Genomic DNA, 17,261 nt, shown 5'->3' with positions numbered 1-17,261 from the left:
TGGAATCATACATGCATCCACCCAACAATAGAACCAAAGATGGCCAAGATTGACTCTGACTGGTGTTACATTGCAAGGACACAAGCTGAATCTATGTGAATCAAACCGTAGGAAATTGATGCTCGCTCCTATACACACAAGTTGACATCACCGCTGTCCACCACTGAAGAATTGTTCTGCTTAACCAATGACGACCTTGCCCTCCTCAGGGAAGTCGTATGCGGGAATCTCCAGGTTGAGCGGGGCAGGTCCCTTTCTTATGCGGCCAGAGATGTCGTAGTGGGAACCGTGGCAAGGGCAGAACCAGCCTCCAAAGTCACCAGCCTCACCAATGGGGACACATCCCAGATGGGTGCAGACACCTAGTATTGTCAGTTATGACTCGCAGACTGAATCTTGTATGCCTGACGTACCCAACATGATCAACCACTCGGGCTTCTGGACACGGTCCTTGTCGGGCTGGGGGTCACGGAGAGACTCCCACTTGGTGTCGTCGGCCTCCTTGATCTCGGATTCGGTGCGGTGTCGGATGAAGACGGGCTTGCCTCGCCACTTGATAATGACCTGCTCTCGTCAGCTCCAGTGTCCAAGTATTCCACATCGAACTGCGGAACTTACGTTCTTGCCCTCGGGAATGGCAGCGAGGTCGATTTCTACCTTGGCCTGGGCCAAAACGTCGGCGGAGGCGGACATGTTGACGAGGAAGTCTGTTGGGCGCAGTCGTTAGCCGTCCGGTCTTCATCAATTCGCGATCCAAATCATCTCCAAAATAGCCAATTGCTCTCCACCAGCTCCGAATATGCAGCATCGGGCGTTTCCAGTATTTTCCACCCCTCCGCTGGGCTATCGCATGGCTAGGGACCTACCCTGGACAGTCGCCTTCGCGCCAAGCGCACTCAGCGCACCCATGGTTCCGACCATGAAGTACTGGAACATCTTGGGGCCTGTCTCGCCTCCCTTATTCCTGTACGCAGCGAACGAGGGGATCTTGGTCGTGTCTGGGCCGCCCTTGAAGGGGCTGTCGAACGAGGAAGCCGAGGCGTTGCGGGTCTGCAGAGCGGTGGTGCCGGCCGCCCGAGCGACGGGCATCTGGTGAGCGGTCCATGAACGTGCAATGGCACGGGTTGTGTTGGCGAGGGCGGGCATCGTGGACGCGGGTGGGCGGTGGGCGGTGTCGTTGATGGGGGAGAGCTCGGGTTGAGTATGTCGAAGTTTTGGCGGTTTGGCAAGGAGCGTTATGTCAGGTGTCGTGTGATTGGTCGGCCGCTCTCCGCCGCATCGCCATATTCACCTGCAGCGTCATCGGCCAACATCACTACGAGCCTCACACATTGTCTGATATCCATGTCGCATTCAATCCCTTCATCAGAACGGCCATGGGATTCTAGTAAGTCGTGTTTGTGGTTCCTTGCAAGAGTGAGCAACGGCGTGTCCCCAGTATCACCCATAGAATCCTGGCTCGAAGCCAGCATCAACGCTTCAAGATTGTCAAATCATACCAAGTCTATTCCCATCCCTCTCTCTTGAGCACACCATCGCAGGTGAAACAGTTTGTGGTTTGGGCAAGCATTCCGACTTGATTGTCTTGGCGACTGCCTGGATGCTACCTATCTAGGTAGGTACAACCGTCTTTGAATCTATGCAATAGTCTTCCAAATTCAATTCTCCTCGCTTCAAGTACCCTCGCTTTTCACTTTGAGAACTCTGCTACAACAAAGCTTTCTGTTTGAAATACCACATCATGTCTCCCAACGACTCTAACATTAGATCTTACTTTGTGTCCAAGGAAGGAATCAAACCTAGGACAAAAGCCAGAGAAATCGACGAAGGATCAATTGATCGACCGCCAATGTCGACTGCTACAAAGCCACAAGACAAAGGCAAACGCAAGAGGAAACTATCAGGATCCTCATCCCCAGTACTCGAGAAGCGACGAGATACGGGGCTCTCAGAGGACGATACACCACCGCGCCACTTCTCGCACAAAGACTGCTCTTCATACCAGTTGCCCCCATCATCACTCTTGTCTGAGATGCCCAATACCACTCTCATCCTCACCCATCACACCGGAAACATCTTCGCCGCTCCCCCACATACTTTGCTAATACACGCTTGCAATACCCAAGGCGCCTGGGGCAGTGGGATAGCCAAAGCCTTTAAAGTCGAGTATCCAAAAGCCTACGCAATATATCATGCCTTCTGCACGAAAGAGCACCTTTTGAAGTCTCGACCTGTTCCCACTGGCACCGCCCTTTTAATTCCGCCTGTTGATGCTGGACACCAGCACTGGATCGGTTGCCTGTTCACAAGCGCAAAGTACGGAAAGGGCAAGGACAAGCCAGATGTTATTGTTGGGAATACCAAGCCAGCTATGGAAATGTTGCTGGAGCTGGCGAAGATGGCGGGTGAGATCGAAAGTGTCAGGATGTGCAAAATCAATAGCGGGAAATTCGGAGTCGAGTGGGAGCGGACGGTGGGAGTACTGGAGAGAATTGTAGTGAGGGACGACTGGAAGGCTACTGTGGAGGTTTGGGGCCCGGACACGGAATTGAAGGAGTAGAAGGCTGACGAGGGAGTTGAAGAAAGTATGAGACACATGCGAGCAGAAGCAGAGGGACAATCTAATCTGGGGTGTAGCAGAATTGGAACATCCCGCTTTGCTCAGAAGTAATGTATACAACTTCACATTCACGTATCCCGTTGGTTTACTTTCCATGTTCTTACATGAAGTCCTGATGCAGATCGTTGTTCAAACAACCCAGCGCTATTCCCATGATATACCCAGCTAACGCCGTTATGCAATGCAAGATAACATTCGTCTAGAACGTCGCCTCTCTCTCTGCTCTTCACGTCCTAGCGGATTCACTTTTGACCATTAATCGCAGTAAATCCACCGGTTGACCGCCTAGCTTCTGGACTCTTGCTTGCACTCGCCGTAGGTTGGCGAGGTGGGCCGCGCATCTCCATCTCGATTTGCATCGCTGCAGCGTCCTCTTCTGGCTCGCTGTCCTCTACCCGCTCGACCTCCTGGTCGACCTCCATGGCATCGGGCGTCTCGTCTGGTTTCGCTGGCGTAGGCGAGATGGTTGCATCGCCGTTGGTAGGCGTCTCTGTGTCCTTGTCCTTACCCGCGCCCACCTCGGCCGTGTCAACAGGGCCATCCAATGTCTTCTGTCCATTCACCACTCCGTCCTTCTGACCATCCTTGTCCTTCTTCTTAGCGTCCTCCTTCTCTTTCTCTTCCAGCTTCTTCTTCACGGTTCCCCATGTGCTCGTCTTGGGCGCAACATCGACCAAGAACTCTAGATTATCCGTCTTCGCTATCGCACTGCTGACATCGCGGTATTGGATGTTGCGCCGTGGCTTACGTTCGGCTTTGACAACATTGTGTGTAGTTTGCGCAAGGTGCTGAATGAACATTTCTGTCGCTAGTGCGATGGCAAAGGCGGCATTCTTGGAGGTTGTAATGCGTTCGGGGTCCGCTTGTATGATCTTTTGCACGCGTGCGACTGTGCCGTGTGTTAGAATGGTCGCCTACTATGAGGATGGGTGAGAGGACAGGAGTGAGAGTAAGATGTGAATAGGCCATTACTTACGAGGAAGCGATACATGGCCCGTAATCTCCTTGTTTGGCGCTATTGGTGTATTGTTGTAAGGCATAGTGAAAGAAGCAGCGACTGCTTGGTTTGAATGCGCGTAGGGTCGATGGGTTATGTTTGGGTGGTGCTTGATCCTAGGTGTTATCCAAAATGTCGATAGCAGCTCGTATGTATCGAAGGTACGACTTGACGCGGTTAGATCGCGCAGAATAGGCAGGGTGGGGGTGAAGTCGCGTGTGGTAGTAGTGGTGAAGTACGTTCGCAGAGCCAAATGCTCACACCCCTGCTCAATCGCCGCGGGCCTCCAACCGAAGACGACGGAGCGTCATCTGGCGGTGGCTACCTAGGTACCTTTCGTAAGGACCAACCTCCTTTCCTTCTCACCTCTTTCATACCTCCTTGGTGATACCCAGACCTGTGCTACGTATCTGTGAGATTTCCACCTTGCATTGATCTCTATTGAATCGTGTTTCGGTGCCTCTCGTCTCGTGTTGAACAACGCCATTACCGCCCATCAGGGTACCCTGCCAACCATGAAGCTCTCCATCCTCGGGCTGCTCTCCGCGACCGCAACAGCATCCTTGTTTTCGCAAGTGCCATTCCAGGAGAAACCAGAAGCAGAAGGCTTTCAGATCTACCAAAGCCAATTCTCAGAGCACCACTCTATCCGGATTAAGCAGCAACAAAACAGCACCATTTGTGATGCACGCTCCAAACAGTACACAGGCTGGCTGGACATCGGCTCAAAGCATATCTTTTTCTGGTACTTCGAGTCCCAAGATAAACCCTCTGAAGACCCGCTCCTGCTATGGCTAACAGGAGGACCGGGTGGTTCAGGCATGATTGGATTGCTGGGCGAGCTGGGGCCTTGCCTCATCAATGAGTCTGGAAATGGAACCGTGTACAACAAATATGGATGGAGCAAGAATGCCAACATTATATTCGTCGATCAGCCCGCTGGTGTTGGTTTTAGTTACGTCGACGAGGGAATCCCGCTTCCAGCGACGAGCTTCACAGCTGCAGAGGATATGCATCACTTTCTGCAGCTGTTCACCAGCGACGTATTCCCAGATCTTAGCAATAGGGACTTCCACATAACGGGAGAAAGTTATGCTGTACGTCTATGTTGCCGCTACCATTTACCAGACATGGGCTGATCACCAACAGGGCCATTACGTCCCAACACTCGGCGCCGAGATTGTCTCGAAGAACCTAGCTTATCCTAAGCGGCCTCAGGTCAACCTCAAGTCGACTTTTACAGGAAACGCATTTGTCTCGCCCAGAGATACTGCATTTGGTTTCTGGGAAACTCTATGCACGACAAACCCCGGTGTCGAGAGTCCCATCTTCAACCAGACCCGCTGCGACATCATGGCTACTAACCTTCCTCGTTGCATGGAGCTAACTAACGTGTGCTATAACCATCCGGACCCAGCCATATGTATTGCGGCTGAAGAAGTGTGCATGTACGGTGTTATTCTCTACTATGACGGTGAGGCTGGAGCGGGAGGTCGCAATCGATTCGACATCACGGATGGCTGCGAGACGAAAGACGAATTGTGCTACCCTGAGATGCAGAGGATACAAGATTACATGAACACGCCAGATGTTTGGAATGCACTGAGCGTACCCCAAGCCGTGAAAAACTTCACGGGACTCTCCTACGATATCGCATGGGCTTTTGCCCTCACCGGTGATGGAGTCCTAAGCACGCAACCTCAGGTCTTGTATCTTCTTGAGCACGGCATCGATGTGCTCTTCTACCAGGGTAATTTGGATCTTGCTTGCAACACGGCAGGTAACCTACAATGGGCCAACACGATGCAATGGAAGGGTCAACCTGCGTTTGTTGCGCAGCCAAAGCGATCGTGGGAGAACGAGGGGAAGGAGGTGGGGTGGTTCAAGGAAGTTAAGACAACGACTGCAAGTGGGCGAGATACGACATTTGCGTTCGCTACAGTGGACGGAGCAGGCCATATGGTGCCAATGAACAAGCCGAAGGAAGCGCTGGCCTTGGTCGATAGATGGATCAGGAAGAGGAGCTACGCGTAATTGTCGCGTGATTGATGCATATCGCGTTCTGCGTCAAAGTTGCGTCTCGCCCATCGGGAACGCTCCGTGATCGCAATATGCAAGCTTAAATCAGCCTCAGGCACCACATCGGCCTCATGCATGTCATCAGGCTTCTCGCGTTTGGTGCCCGAAATATCCATGGGTGGTGTTTGTTTTCCCCACCATGATGTAATTGCTACCAGCTACGTCATCATGGGTCCTAGCCTCTGCGCAAACTTCAGAACCTTAATAAAGAGGGGAGAAGACACTCACACGAGAACAAACAGCAATCAATCATCACTTCTCACTTCAAACTACACTTTACAAACCTTCTACCACTCCCACATACCCCCCACATACACACATACAACATGTCTGGAACTTCCAACGTCGGTAACAGCGCGGTGTACGAGTCTCAGGACCAGGTCACCCGCTCCAACGCCGAGATCGAGCAGGAGAAGAAGGAGAACCGCTTCCACGAGGGCAAGGATAACTCCCACAAGGCACAGGACTCCAGTATGTTTACCTCAGCCCTGCATGTGTTGCACTGCGTCGGTGTGACGCGATACTAGCCGTCTCTTCTCAAAGAACAATCACTAACCATGACGACAGAGGACGAGCGATCCATCGCCAACAAGCTCGAGCGCGAGGAGAAGCGTGAGAAGGAGGGCGAGGAGAAGTCTCTCGAGGACCGTCAGCGTGAGCAAGATGCCACCCTTCCCGCACGCGCACACGGCAACGAGCCCTCCAAGGGAGCCAAGATCGACCAGGAGCTGAGGGAAGAGGACGAGGCCATGCTCAAGAAGAAGGGTGCCAACTAAAGTGGTCGTGATATATAACGATTTCGATACCCCGCACACAGCACAGTGTGCTAGGAGTTGGAGGAGGAAGATAATAACTTGGATTGACGATGAAACGTCTCCATGAAGCCGGCCTGAGACACGGCAAAGGCACGAATGAAATAATTTCAACTTACACTTCTCTTTGGCCGTATGGCAATGTGCGATGGGGCGGATCAAGTCATAGATGGTGACACAAGAACCCCCCACACTGTCGTGCTTACAGTACCCCTCCATGCAGCCTGCCTGACTCGCGCAGCCTCGGAGTTATGCCAATAGCTAACCTCATAACCATCCCGCCTGCGTCCCCAAATTCCCCAATTGCCTTCCCCCACGCTGTGCAAACCTCCATCGCTGCATTACAAAGCATTGCGACGTACATGCCTAATCTCCTGTCCTCTCGCCAATTCTTCCGCGCTGCTACCTCTCTCGCCAGAGCCCCGTTACGACCCCGCATCGCGCCCACGAGTATCCAGCTATCGCGTATCCTCCAACAACAAACTGCGAAAATGGCGACCAAGATGGCAGAGCGCCTCAAGGGCAAGACTATTGTCATCACCGGTGCATCCTCTGGTATCGGCAAGTCGACAGCAATCGAGTTTGCGCGGACACAACCCGATGACCTGAAGCTCATCCTGACCGCGCGACGAGAGGACACATTGAAGGAGCTTGCACAGGAAATCCAGGGTTTCGCAAAAGGCGTCAAGGTCCTACCAGTAAAGCTCGATGTCAGCAAGCCAGATGAAGTGCAGGGCTTCGTTGGCAACCTACCACAAGAGTACAAGGACATTGATGTTCTGGTCAACAACGCGTATGTCATTACTCCTCTACATACTCTGGTCCGCGAGCTAACAGATATATCAGCGGCCTTGTAAAGGGCGTCGCTCAAGCCCCTGACATCTCCCCCGCCGACATCGACACCATGTTCAGCACAAACGTAACCGGCCTAATCAACATGACGCAAGCCATCCTCCCCATCTTCAAAGCACGCTCCACACCCTCAGGTGACATCATCAACATTGGCAGTATCGCAGGACGCGAGCCCTACCAAGGTGGCTCCATCTACTGCGCTACAAAGGCAGCTGTTCGCTCTTTCACAGACGCCATGCGCAAGGAGCTCATCGCTACAAGAATTCGCGTTATCGAGATCGACCCAGGGCAGGTGGAGACCGAGTTTAGTGTTGTAAGATTTGGCGGCGATAAGGAGAAAGCAAAGAAGGTGTACGAGGGCGTTGAACCGTTGACACCAGAGGACATTGCCGAGGTTGTCGTGTTTGCTGCAGGGCGAAGGGAGAATGTCGTGTTGGCCGATAGTTTGATCTTCCCGAACCACCAGGTATGTGCAGCAAGAGTCGATGGAACCACGAGGAGAAGGTTGCTAACTTCTTCCTTCAGGCAGCTGCGACCGTTATGCACCGAAAACCTGCTGGTCAGTAATGTGATATTCGATGTATATATAGCCATTGCTCATCCGCATATCAGAGATGGAGCAGGCATCCCGAATTCGACCATCGTTGTAGAAGACTTATTTGCTGTTGCCCACAGCAACCCTCGCGCTTGCTATTCTCTCTTTCCTTTACCTTTTCCCGCGATGTGTCCCCTCAGAAGTATTGTGTCGATGTTCAAATCGTTTCCCTTTTGGGCGAGTGAAAGACGCAAAGATAATCCGGCCCTAAGCAGAATATGGGAGCAAACGCAACCACCGTCACCGTGGTAAGCGCCTTCAAAAAGGCGACCCGCAGGTAAAGGCTTTCATGTTTGTTGAACAGCGACTTCGGTTGCATCTGAATCTGGTGTAAAGACACCACGCCTTTCGTCTCACATCACCCAAAACAATCGACCAAGTGTCAATCACCCAATTACACATTCTGTTGAGAAATAGCCTCAGTCTGGCATTGTCTATCATCGCGGATGCAAACCTAGCAATAGACACACGAGCGAGATGGCCCGACTCCGAGTTCCTGCATCGTCAGTTCGGGTTCGCCAGGCGACATCTATATACGCAGTCTCTAACAACCGAGCTACTAGACGAAGACATGAAGGCCAATCTGGGCGCGTACGTTAACGACCAGGAAGATGAAGACCGATCATGGAACGATTTGCAAAACTTCATACGAGAGAATCAGACCTTCAAAACCAAGTCTTCTGCAAGGGCGAAGCTACCCTCTTTGGCTCAATGCATGGCAAGGGCAGGTGTCGATAACGCTGATTTGGACCTTGAATCTGACTCAGAAGACGACGAAATTGATCTCAGTCAAAAGATCGAGCATGCTGTATCGGCATTCGCTGAGAAGATCAAAGAATATGAGAAGGATGAGAAGGAAGACAAGGAACACGTTAACGCTGACCCGTTGAACAACAACTATCTCGTCCACCACCCACCTATGCTGTCGCCTCTGGAGTCTATCGATATCTCCTACCCTTACAACAACAAGCAGAACTTTGGAATTCGCAGGCACAGCGACGGTAGGTCACTTGCGTCGCTCATCGCTCGCGCTGATGAAATCTCCGTTTCTTACAACGAAGATGTCTGCTTGCCTTGGTCGACTTTCGAACCATCCTCGCTGTCTTCATCGCCGAATCCGTCGTCTGACGCAAGCGTACTGGATCTATCTGCGGACGACGCACTTGCTTTGCTACGCGAGCGCTTCCGAATCGTACACAACGTAGGTGGTGGTACAGGTTACTGCCGTCGGGAGTGGCTAGATGCCAAGTTCAAGACGGGATGCAGCACGGTGCATGGGCCGTCCCTGTTGCGGTTTTCGACGAGCTGCTATGAGCATGTACAGCCACCGGTGATCACGAACGCGAGTACCGCCACACAGCAGGACCAATACGACCTCGTATCTCGTGTCAGGATTTCGCCTTCCAAGGATACACTGAATACCAAGTCGTCCGTTTGGACCTCCGCCTTCTCGAAATGCACCTCCATGACATCAATATCTTCCTATCAGACCGATCGTCTACAGTCAGCAAACAATGAACATCATCTCCATATGGATGGCCCCGGTATGGATGTCGAGAAGTATGAGCGCGATGACAAGCGGGATCGAAAGCGTGTTGATAGCGTACCTGTCCTTACCACTAAAGGTTGGTCTGATGAGCTACAAGTAGAGGATATTGAGCAGCTATATGCACCACTGTATACGTCCGCCGAAGATACTAGAGATGTCCCTGCGACGTTCGTGGCAAACAAGACCCATGACTCTCCGTTAGTGCGCGAGCGGACTGTAGACGATAATGTCTCAACTGATTTAGATTATGATTTGGAATCAGAACCGGCGGCCCATGATAGTCCCAACAGTATGCGGCGTAAGTGGACTAGCAGGATGAAGCATTTCATTAAAATGTTGCCAAAGAAGTCAAAGCAAGCCACACGCGACTGCTTTAGGGCTACAAAACAGTTCTCACGGACGGCTTGGAACTTGGTACCAGCTGCCGTACAGAGCCGGCGACCCTCTCCGAAGATCGACAGCGTTATCTAGGCGGTCGGCCAGGGAACTATTTGAAGTTGACACGATTGGCCTCACGGACCGTTATAACGACTCCGCATTTCACCCAGAACGATGGTTCGGCGAACGTTAGGGCCTACTTCAGATCGGAACATATGTTGGGAAAATGGTAGTGCGCAGAATTCAATCGAAAATCCTCCGCGGAACGTGTTTCATTGGGCAACACAGACGTATTTTGTACATTGTCTTTGTTTTTGCCATTTCTCTTTTGGCGCGCTAGGGAAACCCGGATCAAGACAACCATTTGTGTACAGAACTAGCATTTCATCTGTGAATATAAACCCTTGCGCGTACCCATGAATGTCCTCAAGCATTTTGTGCGAAAGCCAAAGTGTGGGTTACAATTGACTCAGCCTACGAGGAGTGAACCCTGGTTCGATCAAGGGTCATCCACCGTCGCAAAGTCAGCACACAACGCTTTCACTTGCCAAAATGTCTTCAGCCCCTCATTCATTACATAGTTTTTTGCCCGTCGTTTCCCTCTTTACGAATGACTGCGCACACACCATCATCGCAGAACCAGCAGGCATCAGGAGTGTTTGAACTCTCACCGTCACACACTCGCGATTGCACTTGCAACTTGTCGGTCCAGGAATCCCACCGCATCACGCTCTTTATCACAAAGTCTTCTCGGCTTACCTCGACCTGATTTGGTTCGCCGTTGCGAAAGTTGACATATCGACCATCTTCAACCGTTTTACTATCCCTACACACTATCAAACCGACACATTGAAGCCACAGGATATGGCTTCCGAAGATCTTATTGTTGATAGCCGCAAGTTCGACTGGGCTGATGACGACGATGATGATTTCGACCTGGATAGCTGGAATGCTACCGCCGACACCTCCGCGCCTACCGCCGCAGAGTTAGGTCCTCTTCAAGTCCCTCCTACCGGAGATGCGACGAAGGAAGAAGATGAGACCTACACCCTGTCCCGCATTCGCAACGAGCGCGCGTTTTGGCATTCTCCCGTCGGCGAAGAGTCATCCGACACTGAGCTTACTCAGAAACCAGAGCCTGCTACTCAATTGCCGGCCGAATATTGGTATCTCGCCGTCCTTAACTGCCGCCCAGAGCATCAGGTTATGTCCGCGCGGTTCGATCGTATAACTCGCGCTATTGGCTTGCGCTACGATGGCAAAGAAGACGCAGAGGCGCCCGCCTATCCGGAGTTGAGCAGCACCAAGAACTATCGGTCTAACTACATGAAAGGGTTTCAGAGCTGGAAAATGAAACATAGATCGCCCTCATGTGTTAAGGTCTATCGTAATTCACCCTTAAACATCGTCACTCCCATTGAAAACGCGCACGAAATCGACGACATGGACGACGGTGCGAGCGAAGAGGTGGAGGAGGTGCTCGATGAAGACGAGGCCATGCAGATATTCGCCTTTGAACAACAAGAGCAGGATCAGGTTTCCTTCTTCGATCGTCCCGAGCACGACCAAGAGGCCGATCGCGAGATGAATGAAGAAATTGACCGCATGCTTGTCGATCAAAGCAGGAACAACGTCGACATTTCAGAACAATTCTCGCGCAAGGAGCTGGAGGATTTGTATCGTCAGTACAAATCTCAGCAACTGGAGATTGCCAAAAGCGATACTGAAGAGCTATACGCTAATTATGGGCTTGATGTGATTGAAGAGGAAGATACCGCTTCGATCGATAGCTGGGAGGCCGGTAGCTGGGGTGAAGAGGCTTTTGAACCTTACCATGCTTACGCTCAGCGTCACGAGATGCCGTTCTTGGTTACTGACATGACGGAGAACAACGGAGCCTTATCCTCGCTATCAATTCCGCTCAATGCCCCGGCAACGGAAGGGGAGTTGGATTTCAACAGCGTGGTCTTTGGAGACGAGGACGAAACCCAGGATTCCAAGGCTGGGGTCACTTCTGAGACTGATTCCGAACCTAGCGATGAGGGCTATGCATCATCCTCACCACCTATCACTCCCACTCTTGAAACTTTTCAAACTATTGGCAGAAGGCATACAAAGGACAGCTTTATTCCAGCTGAGATGCGACTGAGCTCGTCTTCTATGCGCCGTAAGACCAATGGCCGGACTCACTCCATGGATGCACTCAAGGAGTTTAGACAGACTGCCAGAAATGAGCAGCCTGTCGACGACGCCTTCGAAGAAGATGAAAACTACAACATCCTAGAGAGTGCTCGACGAGATACAAAGTTTGATGATCATTTGGAGAATTCACTCAGAGCCAGCAACAGCCCCGAGTTTACCCTTATCGTCGTGCCACCGGAAGGAGAGGAAAAGACCAACGTTTGCCCTCTCAGCGATCTAGCGCTGATCTTGATCGAGGAGGCCAATCGCGTCATTCCAGACGAGGTTGAACATGGGGATCATCCCACCAACGATGAAGGACGTGGCACCCTCAATCTGTCCTTCGCCTTTCCAGGTCCGTCTTCCGATCAGACCTCATCCGTAACAAGAAGTACCCGAATTAACACATCGCCGCATGCTTCTCCATCATCCAAGTCTTCTTCTCGTCGCTGGTCAGATCCTCCGAAATATATTCCTGATCCTCCGTCACCCTTGCCGTCCCGCGCTACTCGGCACAAGAAACAGAACTCCTTGTCGCTCGACCATCTAGCTAGCGTAGTCACGAAGAGCAGATTCTACATATGCGAGATGCCTTGGACCCAAGTTGGTGCCATGGCAGCCGGGGTGGTTGCTGGTGGGCTAATAAGTATGGCCCGGCGTCATTAGGCTGGATCTACAAGGCGCTGCTTGCTTGGGCTCAAGAGGAAAAAAGGCCTGCGATAGCTATTATTGGCAGGTAAAAAAAGCACCAGTACACATTGCAAGACTGCCAGAGGGCGTGATTTCTTTCTTTTATTATCTGGATTGGTTTGCATAGTGAGTGTAGTTCTGTTGGCAGTTGTGGTGGCGTCATATACCCGGTGTGCTTTCATACACATAGCATCATACAGTTGAGGCAATACATTAATCAAAAGTTTAACGATCGAGATGTTCCATTATTTTGGAAACTAAATAGTATTCTCATCAAACGTATAAGCTGACTGCGGATATTCACAACTCGAGCGAAACCAGGAACATTCGAAGGATACTGTTGAGCTACATCGAAGTCTTTTTTCACCACAACCAGATATAACGTGATCGTTTCAAACTGCATATATTTCTGATAACCGTAGTCATCAAGATAAAGAGAACTATATCAAGCTATTCATGTAAGTTTTCCACCTTCTCATACCGGATGAGCAACCTTGGCCGTCAAAAGGTTCCGAATATTTCCAACGAAGAAGCTCAAGATGAAGCAAACACCACCAAAAGCGATCGAGATCCAATATGGCCACTGATACGCCAAGGCGAAAGCCTCTTGCGAAGCTGCCAATATTATAGGGAACGAGTCTCGCTTCAAAACTTCAGGGCTCGTAGCAAGAATCTCTTTGACTTCATCGAACCTCGCGTTACCCATGAGGTTGGTAACGTGTGTGATGACGGCAAGTCCTTCAGCTGATAGAGGGTTGATGATGGCGCCATACGCTAAGGTCTTGGTGGCGACGATCTCGGTCAAGTGTATAGTGACTTTGCGGAAGAAGAGGTTGGAGTACACGGCGAACCCGATTGCGCCACCAAGGTAACGGATGCTAAGTGTGATGGCCGTAACGGTGGCAATGAGTTCATCCGGACAAGCAATCTGCGCAATGATTGAGGAAGGAATAATGACTCCACCGACTCCGACGGATGCCAATGTGACGACAGCGTAGACTACGTTGAGGTTATCTGGTCTCGCAATGCACATGGCTCCTGTACCAGCTGTCATCATGGCAGTGAAGAATATCATCAACTCGCGGACGCGGCCTTTGGTAATGGGAATGAGGACCAGGCAGACAACCGCGCCGCCGATGATGCCAAAGCCAATGGGTAGCGAGCGAATACCAATGCCGACCGGGTCGTCACCTATAATACTCATGTTAGTACGATCGTACCGTGCGGGACTACCGGGGTATGTGTTTACCATAGACATTGTAGACCTCGGTCGGCCAGAAGAGCAGCATGACGAAGTAGTTACCGCCACTGAGGAAGGTGATGAGAAGGATTACGATCATGGTCCTTTTGGCTTTGTGGAAGAGCGCCCGCGGAACCATAGGGTATGGAGCATACACTTCCCATACGAAGAAGGCGATGATAAGCACGATACCCAGGACGAGAGGCACCGCGTTGTGCGGGCTACCCCATTCATACTACAAAATGTCAACATTGCCGTGAATGCTTGCTCTGAGATCATATACTGACCTGTGATGCGCCCCATTGTAGCCCCATCATGAACAGAGTGATGCCAACTGTACTTAGGATACCGCCAATGTAGTCGACCTGGCGGAGGACATGGCGGGCAGTGTACTCCTCAGTCAGGCGGGACGGATCCTTGTAGCAGAAGATACATAGTATCAAACCGACGAAGTTCCATACTCCAACCAAGATGCCGTTGTACCTCCAGTCGCTTTGTTGAGCGATCAACTGAGCCCACAGCACTGATGGGCAGAAGGGAAGGATGGTGATCACCACAAGGCCAACGTACTTGCCGCGGTCCTTGATCGGCACGACCTCTGCTGTACCGGCGAGGGCGATAAGCTCGTTCAAGCCGGCACCGATGCCCGAGAAGACCTGACCGGCTAAACCGTATTAGTGTGTGGTATTTTATATAAGGTTGCGGCACTTACCGATGGCAATGTTCATAGTGTTTGCGGTCGCAGTTATGATCGGCCCGATGATGAGTGCTACCTGGCCTACGATAGCCACCTTCTGACGTCCGAAGAGGTCTGACAAGGCTCCCACAAATGGACAGAGCGCCGCGTTTGGAATGAGGTATCCAATGACAAACCAAATGTATCGATCAACTCCACCAACATCTTGATAGATGAGCGGAAGGACTGAGCCGAAGAGGTAGAGCGGAATCTGAGAGCCAATCCAGAGGAATGACATGCAGACAAGAGTCATGAACAGCTTTGCGTTCATCTGGATATGCCATGGTCAGAGCTGAAACTGAAGTGCAAAGCGTCTGCACTCACCTTCTCATGCACTTCTGGGCCTCTGCTCATGACAGGTGCCAACTGCTGTTTCTCGGGCTCGCCCGGTGGGGTGCGAGTAGCCACCATCTCGAGATGGTCTTGTCCATGTTTATCGAAATCGTGAGAAGGGCTTGCTGATCTCGTTGCCTCCTGCATGTTGACAATGGTGGAGCTGAGAGAGCGTATAGTCAGGAAGAAAAAGAAAGTTCAAGACGTTCAAGTAGTTTGATTGCTCTCTTACCCTAGTAAGGAGGGACTATCGATACGTAGTCCTAGCGTTCGATTCATCCCTCATATCTGTCGCGTGGTAGTAAAATAGATAGACTGAATCGACACTAACTTCACACGAGCCGCGGCAACAAAACGCTGTGCGCGGGGCTGACTGGACCAGCGACATGAGCCAAGACACCCCTCTAACAACAAGACGCCGCCAGCCATGCCGTATTGCCCGTTTGACGACTTGTAGATCATAGTGGAGTCTGTGGCGGACCCATTGGTGCGGGGGCCCCGCACGCTTGCCTACTAGTTGCAGTAGCGTCCGGAGTAGAAAGCTTGCCTCATTGGTGCAGCACACGCTCTCCTTCTCCTTTACATAAGGCTTGCCTCTTGGTTGTGTGCTCTTGCAGGATGCCTCGAGAGATGTTAATCAGTGTCACTAAAAAGGGCCCTCGTTCGAGCGACGCTCTGCCTTGCTTGGTGTTTGCCTTTGGAACAGTTGTAGTCGTGTCGAGTTTGGACGCGGCTGAACGACTTGAGCGGTAACATGTGAACGTAGAAAGTACTAACGAGGACGTCGTTGGAATATTCGCACGGCCTCGGCAAGGGTAACCCTTGAGCGCTTAAAAAATGCCTAAATTGTGGCCAGTCCTATGGGTGCTGTCGATCTCTTCTAGGTGTTAACTGCTGTAAGCCACAGCCCTGAAATCCATGGCATTTGGAAAGTTACCGAGGGACATTGACGTACGGCGTGTGTCTGTATTGACGTACAGATTAGCATGAGCCATGCTCGCGGGTACGTACGGGAACCACTGGGCGCCTGGACCAGGCTCCAATGGCTTTGGATCGGGCCTACATTTGTCACACGTCTTACAGCCGATATCTCGACTACACAATCTTCGTACATGCTATAAGCGAACCGTTTCCTGTGAATGTTTGAGTGAGAACGAGTGTGAAAGGTAAGATGTGAGGGCGTTCTTCGAATCCTAGTGCCTAGATCAGAGCATGAAAGTAATATCTCTGCTGTAATCTCAAATCGAGCCGTTCTCTCGTGAGTGTTGGTATAGATATCCAGACGCTGTCGCGGCCATCTCGCACTATGTTATAGTTGACTATCAAGACAGTCGTTAGTTCACGTGGAGTGGTGATACAGGAAGCCATGAGAAGCGAGGGGCTCTCTTCGGAGGATAGCACGAAACCAAGCTGGAGCGTAGACTCATCAACAGCTTCGGCTGAAATGATACTTACTGAGCTCCTTGGAGGGGAAAACATGCCACCGGAAACGGCGGCCTCCAAATTCCAGCTCAGTTTCTCAAACAATGAATTGTGATTGCAATAGATCGAAAAAGGTCCAGCGCTTCTCTGTTCGACAATGTTGGCGCATGTTAGTTAGCACATTGACAGACCGCGTTCCTCTTTCACGCGCTGTCCTTCGAAAACTTTTGCCGCGGCACACAATAAGCGTGACTCTTCAAATGCACCACGTGGAAAGACCCAGCTATCAGGTCCATTCGGGTAGAAGTCCGTTGCAGCTCCAACGTTTTCACCCGCAGCAGCTTGTTGCCTGCACTAGCTGGAGCACATTCACTGTCCCAACACCAATGAATCCGGATAGTCTGGTCCAGCCCCGCTTGAGAGACACAGTGACGGGAATTAATAGCGTAGGACTTGATGTTCACGTCCCCAGGATAGTCGAAGCTGAGCGACGAGGATAACCAGTGGCCGCTGAGAGCTCCCGACTTCTTGAATCTGCTTGCGATGCGTGACTATGGCGACAACTCGGAACAAGATATCGAGACTGAAATAACATTTCCGACCAGATCGACCGCAGCGTAGAACGGCAGCGCTATATATCAGCCTTGAGTAGATGATAGCATCACGATCTGTGCTACTAGTGGTAAATACAGTTGCAAAAAGAAAACTGAAATATGCTACTGACCCGTTTCTTGGTCGGGTTCACTTGTAACAAGTCTGGGGGTAAATTGTTCACGC

General features: G+C 51.4%; 8 protein-coding genes across 8 annotated transcripts; 5 read left to right on the top strand and 3 right to left on the bottom strand.

Annotated features, from left to right (window-relative positions):
* Positions 1-180: 180 nt before the first annotated feature.
* On the bottom strand, positions 181-1,146 carry FES1_2 (hsp70 nucleotide exchange factor fes1; the record flags this gene model as incomplete). The annotated part of the gene is made up of 4 exons (XM_051728916.1): positions 181-362; positions 414-564; positions 619-707; positions 867-1,146. 4 exons carry the CDS (start codon positions 1,144-1,146, stop codon positions 181-183), a joined length of 702 nt encoding a protein of 233 aa, XP_051591434.1.
* Positions 1,147-1,741: 595 nt separating this feature from the next.
* Positions 1,742-2,560, top strand: POA1 (ADP-ribose 1''-phosphate phosphatase; the record flags this gene model as incomplete). Its single annotated transcript, XM_051728915.1, has 1 exon — positions 1,742-2,560. One exon carries the CDS (start codon positions 1,742-1,744, stop codon positions 2,558-2,560), a length of 819 nt encoding a protein of 272 aa, XP_051591433.1.
* A 302-nt stretch (positions 2,561-2,862) lies between these two features.
* J4E82_002615 (uncharacterized protein) lies at positions 2,863-3,660 on the bottom strand (the record flags this gene model as incomplete). Its single annotated transcript, XM_051728914.1, has 2 exons — positions 2,863-3,509; positions 3,597-3,660. The coding sequence occupies 2 exons, from the start codon at positions 3,658-3,660 to the stop codon at positions 2,863-2,865; spliced, it is 711 nt and encodes a 236-aa protein (XP_051591432.1).
* A 472-nt stretch (positions 3,661-4,132) lies between these two features.
* Positions 4,133-5,651, top strand: J4E82_002614 (uncharacterized protein; the record flags this gene model as incomplete). The annotated part of the gene is made up of 2 exons (XM_051728913.1): positions 4,133-4,714; positions 4,767-5,651. The coding sequence occupies 2 exons, from the start codon at positions 4,133-4,135 to the stop codon at positions 5,649-5,651; spliced, it is 1,467 nt and encodes a 488-aa protein (XP_051591431.1).
* Positions 5,652-6,022: 371 nt separating this feature from the next.
* On the top strand, positions 6,023-6,472 carry J4E82_002613 (uncharacterized protein; the record flags this gene model as incomplete). The annotated part of the gene is made up of 2 exons (XM_051728912.1): positions 6,023-6,167; positions 6,264-6,472. 2 exons carry the CDS (start codon positions 6,023-6,025, stop codon positions 6,470-6,472), a joined length of 354 nt encoding a protein of 117 aa, XP_051591430.1.
* Positions 6,473-6,999: 527 nt separating this feature from the next.
* Positions 7,000-9,975, top strand: J4E82_002612 (uncharacterized protein; the record flags this gene model as incomplete). The annotated part of the gene is made up of 4 exons (XM_051728911.1): positions 7,000-7,301; positions 7,355-7,826; positions 7,886-7,919; positions 8,519-9,975. 4 exons carry the CDS (start codon positions 7,000-7,002, stop codon positions 9,973-9,975), a joined length of 2,265 nt encoding a protein of 754 aa, XP_051591429.1.
* A 771-nt stretch (positions 9,976-10,746) lies between these two features.
* On the top strand, positions 10,747-12,729 carry J4E82_002611 (uncharacterized protein; the record flags this gene model as incomplete). Its single annotated transcript, XM_051728910.1, has 1 exon — positions 10,747-12,729. The coding sequence occupies one exon, from the start codon at positions 10,747-10,749 to the stop codon at positions 12,727-12,729; it is 1,983 nt and encodes a 660-aa protein (XP_051591428.1).
* A 499-nt stretch (positions 12,730-13,228) lies between these two features.
* On the bottom strand, positions 13,229-15,209 carry J4E82_002610 (uncharacterized protein; the record flags this gene model as incomplete). The annotated part of the gene is made up of 5 exons (XM_051728909.1): positions 13,229-13,944; positions 14,003-14,228; positions 14,281-14,657; positions 14,706-15,000; positions 15,054-15,209. The coding sequence occupies 5 exons, from the start codon at positions 15,207-15,209 to the stop codon at positions 13,229-13,231; spliced, it is 1,770 nt and encodes a 589-aa protein (XP_051591427.1).
* Positions 15,210-17,261: the final 2,052 nt, after the last annotated feature.

Source organism: Alternaria postmessia, assembly GCF_024291825.1.
Source record: "Alternaria postmessia strain BMP 2775 chromosome Unknown scaffold_10, whole genome shotgun sequence".
Lineage (NCBI taxonomy): Eukaryota > Fungi > Ascomycota > Dothideomycetes > Pleosporales > Pleosporaceae > Alternaria > Alternaria postmessia.
The sequence above is the reverse complement of the archived record's forward strand: the minus strand, read 5'-3'. Positions and strand labels throughout refer to the sequence as shown.